This window comes from Pistacia vera, unplaced genomic scaffold (assembly GCF_008641045.1).
Source record: "Pistacia vera cultivar Batoury unplaced genomic scaffold, PisVer_v2 Contig40, whole genome shotgun sequence".
Classification (NCBI taxonomy): Eukaryota; Viridiplantae; Streptophyta; class Magnoliopsida; order Sapindales; family Anacardiaceae; genus Pistacia; species Pistacia vera.
The window spans coordinates 2,043,062-2,048,499 of NW_022196224.1; the positions used below are offsets into that span (position 1 = coordinate 2,043,062).

The 5,438-nt window shown below is 33.2% G+C and overlaps 1 protein-coding gene across 2 annotated transcripts; it reads right to left on the bottom strand.

The window, feature by feature from the left end:
* Positions 1-2,824: 2,824 nt before the first annotated feature.
* LOC116141744 lies at positions 2,825-5,286 on the bottom strand. 2 transcript variants are annotated; one of them, XM_031427231.1, is made up of 5 exons: positions 5,201-5,286; positions 4,339-5,001; positions 4,162-4,215; positions 3,857-4,041; positions 2,825-3,462 (listed from the first exon to the last, which is right to left on the bottom strand). In XM_031427231.1, exons 2-5 carry the CDS (start codon positions 4,976-4,978, stop codon positions 3,373-3,375), a joined length of 969 nt encoding a protein of 322 aa, XP_031283091.1. In that variant the 5' UTR covers positions 4,979-5,001; positions 5,201-5,286; the 3' UTR covers positions 2,825-3,372. The 2 variants fall into 2 exon arrangements, with proteins under 2 accessions (XP_031283091.1, XP_031283092.1); XM_031427232.1 differs by having other exon boundaries at positions 4,339-5,284.
* Positions 5,287-5,438: the final 152 nt, after the last annotated feature.

The following is a 5,438-nucleotide window of genomic DNA, read 5'->3' on the forward strand; positions in this document are numbered from 1 at the left end:
ATAACCTCTTGAAAAATAACTCAAGAGTTCCTATTAAACGACTGAATTACCCAAAAGTAGTTTTGTATATCAGTTATTATTGTGAATTAAATGTATATATATTCGACCAACCAAGTTGTATTATAACAGTATTAAATATTCACAAATCAAGGAATTGGGCATCAAACCCAACCCATATCTAGTGTTAGCATAATTGATGTTGGTGTTGTAAATCATATTGCGTTACTCGACGTTGTAAATCATATTACAGTATTATGTATTAGATAAGCGTACATTTAATCAAGTAAGTCAATGTTATGTCGTTACTACTATTATAGGATTGAATATATATTTACATATATCTGATAAATTATTGAAGATTTGTCATTTTATAATAGGAGAAATTTGATTTTAATTATTATATTAAATAAAATAAATTTAAATATTAATTCAAACTTTTTTTTTTCTATAATCAAAGATTTTTAAATCTGTTTTTTTAAATTGTAAGTTCAAAACTACATCTCCCGTTGTGGTCAAATGAAAACCCTTTTAATCACTAGATAAATTATATTTGAAGATTTTGTGTTCGAATAATTGGAAAGACAATTATCGGGTTTATAAAAAAAAAAAAAAATTGAAAACTAGAATTTCAGCTTGGAAAATAGCCGGGGCATGGTCCAAAATGAACCATGGTTAGTGCGCTCAAGTCAAGTCAAGAATGAGAGCGAAAGAAGAAGTTGCGTATGAAGCAAGCGAGAGCATGAAATTGCGTGAAGCAGGACCCACTAATATCAAAGCTATGGGTCCTACATTGACGTGGCCACACGTACTCTCCTACGTGTACGTCACTTTCTACGCACGCATAACACCCGATCCCTTCTCTCTCTCTCTCTCTCTCTCTTCCATTACCATTACTAATTTTTTAGATTTTAAGGATATTTTATTCCACTCTAATGGGTTTTGATGTGACGTGTCCATGAAGATTGACTTTGACCCCTCTCTAATTTCTCCATTATTGGTATAAATTATTGTAAATTTATGAAAATTATAACCCTAAAATCATATAATAATTTATGATTTTTCTCTTATTTCTTTTAATGGAAAATCCATAAAAAATATATTAAAAAAACCTCAAAAAATCATATTTGATCGAGATTTTTCAAAAATTATTCATATACGAAAAAAGAAATATCACCAACCGATACATTTATATTATTTTATTATTTACCCATTTTTATAGAACAACTTTTCATACACGTAACATCGTAAATTCTCTTTTTCAATAAAAATTGGCTTAATTTTGATGTGATTGTTTTTTATAAGGTTGTAGACCCGAAAGAGGTTAATGAAAAATGATAAAATAATTAAAACAACTCCCACATAAACTATAAGAAAAAAGACAAATTTACAAATATAATTTAACATTGGATTATATTATATAGTTTACTGACATACAAACAATAGCTTTGTGAGACAAAATGGGTTTCAATTTTATATAAATATTTATTAATTTACTTTTTAAATATTTTATCTTTTTGAGCTATATCAAATGTATGTAGCTCTTCGAGGTCGGATCAGTCATTTTTATTTATTTATTTATTTTTACAAAAACTCCTTCACTTTATTTAACATGAAGCGTCATGTGCAATTGTCGTTTTTGGCAGGTTCTATTTGGAGCAATTAAGGAGAGTAATTAATTAATGTTAAGTGAGATTAGGCGTTTATGAAGAGTTAATTGCTTTGTGAGACACATGAATGGCTAAATATTAATGAATTAATTTTGTTTGTTAGTAGTTGAGTTTAATTAAGGGGGCAAATCATGCGGGTTTCTTTCTAATTTCATGTGCCTGTAGATTCCTTTTAATTTAATTTAATCCAATAAATTTAAGGGCATGTTCTTAAACATGGATTGGTTTCTTAAATTTATTTAAGAAAAATTAAATTATATACACTTGTTTTGAACATAATTAAGAAATACGTTGCATAGTATAAATATTGACGAGAAACATCTGTTTTCAAACCTGAAACCAAAAATTGTATGTAGTCGAGAATGATGGATAACAAACAGAGCCCCAACAAGAGATCAACATTTAGAACTATAAGTTTAGTTGAGATACTATAACTTAAGTTAATAAACAGAGTTACAAAGAATCAGAAGAATTCAAACACAAATACGTTAAAACTGATCATTATGAATCAATAATCACAAGCTTCAACTTGAATTAACAAATTAATGATTTTGTTTAATGGGTTGTGATTCATTGGTTCCTCTATCCTCAAATCATTCTCAAGAATCCTCCATAATGGGAGGAGAGTTGACCTTTTTTCCTTTGATGAAGTGGCCTTCTAATTTTTGCCCAATAATTAAAGCTTTACATGATTCCCATTTCATGTCCACTAATGCAAAAACTTATACTCAAAAACAGATAAATTAAAATACAGAAATTAGTTGACTTTTAACAGGTTGTCAACTCTTCAAGTGTCAATGATAATGGCTAAGATCACCCAATGATGAAGACACTAGCTGCCTTAATTCAATATGGTGCATACAGAGTGGACAGTAGGCCTAGTTAACATTATTCTAATTAAAATTTTGTTATCATAATATTTAGTGGAATAAAAGCTCGTATTAGAAAAGGATCTTGCATACCAGATTATCCTTGTGCTTGTAAAAAGCAAAAGGATTAAGCCAATTAATGTCTTTGTTAACAAAGATAATGTTGTTTAAATATACCTAATGGAAGCACTTTTTTGGTTCCACTAACAAAACCAATTTGCCATTGAACTTTATATTATCACCACAAATTTTTTCTTATTATTGCTACCTAAGAAAAGTGATGGATAACTGAAAAACAAGTAAATGGGCCGCAAGAGTAACCCAAAATGGACCATACATAGGCCCTTTAGAATTCTTCTTCGGCCTCCTTTACAAGGCCCATTTGTGCACAGCAATCCAGAGCAATGAGCAGAAACTACCCAAAAAACTCGTTGCTTAATCAATTCTTCAATAGATAAAGAACCAATTTGCTATTGCCTGTGGCTTGATGGCATTACACTCCTAGAGCTCATTAATGTACATAAATTTGATGTGAAGGAAGCAAAACAGGCAGAGGAAGGGGGCACAGAAACAACAGATGAAAAGCAGATTCACCATGGGGAAATTTTGTTCACATGAACAGGGATCGAGGCAACAAATGTTACTAACAGTGAACATATATTTTACAGCTTCAAATGACAAATCAAAACTTTAAGGAGTCTTCTAAAGAACTGCGTATCTAACATGGTTGCATTGCACTTACTCATGCACACTCATAGAAATGCTTATGCATACACAATGAGCAACTAAAATTTCAGTGACAAGATCTTACAATCTGCAGAAGCGTCAAAAGCACATTAGTGTTTTTCTGAAGGCATCCCATTGGTCCTCTCTAGATCCATCTTGCAATTCTCTCTCAAATCTTTTAGTGTAACAAAACTTGCTTGCTGCAGAGCAGATATGAGAGTATTAATCACTGCAGAGATTAAAAATGAAAATCTATGAAATATGAACAATAGGTGACCATTATGCTCGACAATTAGCAGGCATGAATTTGCAAATGAAGAATTGGTTAGAGCAATGAATAAGAGGGACCAAGATCCAACAAGTAAAGGATCAAGCATTCACAACAATAATTTGTGATTTTAACCAAATACTTATATCCAGCAATAATATTTAAGACTTCTTATGATAGTCTGAGTTGTTTAGATTATTCATGTATAAAACGAGACGCTCATGGTAATCCCAATGGAAAGTGACATTCTAAAGTAAACAAAACCTAGTTAAGGAAAAAAATTAGAGAAATTGAAACTATGTAAGAGTAACAGAAGTTACACTCACAAGCTGACTGCTTTCATGACCAAATATATCCTCCATGTGAGAAAAGAGTGACCTCCACTGACTCATGAGATCAGATTCTAGTTTTGATGATTTTCCCGAGCTTCCTTGGCCAGGAATTTCCAATTCCTTTCCCCTGACACACTTTTGAACCAAGCAGCTCGCTTCTTTCTGACTCTTCTTTAATGCTACCATTGTAAAGAAACAGTGTGATATCATGAGATAACAGACTACTCCTTGATGATACAGAATTTAGTCAGAAACATACTAGCTAAAGTGGCACTTTTTATGTATTACAGATGATTTACCAGCTATGCGACCCTTGATGTCCTGATAATGGAGATCCGACCAAATATAAGCAGCTGATCATCAAATTAAAAACAATTTCACACCATCAAATGCCGTGTACAACAAATAAACTTTTACAAATCCGAGACAGGAAAAGAAATAACATACATATCTAAAAACCATAAACATACAATTACCTTTTAAGCAAAAGGAGCAAGAGCAATCTTTGAGCATATCAGCACCCACATTTAAATTCACACAACCATCATCCTTAAGCCCCGCACATCTCTCCAACTCAAACGATTTCAAACCCTGTGACTTAGGCAACCTCGACCATTCAATCGACCCACATTTGCTTGACGCCAATCTTCCCACACCAACATCTTTATCATTGCTAACACGACCAACTTGTGCTCCTACTCCTTCCTCGCAACCTTTCTTCGAGCATGTGGGCATCAAAACACTAGACACACAACAATCCCTCGACGCCTCACCAAGTTCTACCCCATTGTGAGCTATTGTAACACCTAAATCGCATGACTTGTCAATTTTATCAGGTTCATTAGACACAATAGAAACGACGTTCTCACACAAAGACACTCCCTTTTCAGAATTATCAACTCCAGACTTCTTGTTCTTACTCATTTCTTTTACTAAATTTTCAACTTGTAAACAAACTTTCTTCGCAAAACCCGAATTCCCATTTTCACTATCACCAGATTTAGGCCCCAAATCGCCCGAAATCAACGAAACCGCTCTTTTAACAGGTCGATTTGTCACATCACCCAAAGCGGGTCGGTTCGGACGCAACCCGTCAGTGAAATTATCTCCACTCATTATCAAAATTCAAATCAATTTCACTAAATGAACACAAACAATATCAAATTCAGCTCATAAATTACAAATAACACAAACCCATTTCGTAAATAAGCCAAAGAAAAAAAAAAAGAATCGAAGATGAAACACTAAGATTCATTGACAAAAGTAACATAAAACAAAATGAAACCCCAAAATCTTGAAATCAACTTGAAAAGTTAGATGGGTATTGAAGAAACTGACCTTTAAAGAGAGAAACTGCGAGTGGATGAAAGAATCTGAAACCTGGGTCTTGTGATATTGAGTTTGCGTGGTGAAGTGTTTTTGTGTTTGTGCAGGCGGGAACCAAATTTAATTCGGAGCCTGACCCGCGTTTTTGAATTATTTGGGCGCGGGTGTGCGAGGAGCCGAAGACCCTCGGATTGACAAGCACGTGATAGAGGAAAAACGACTGGGGGTGTGTAGTGTGTTTGATATAAAA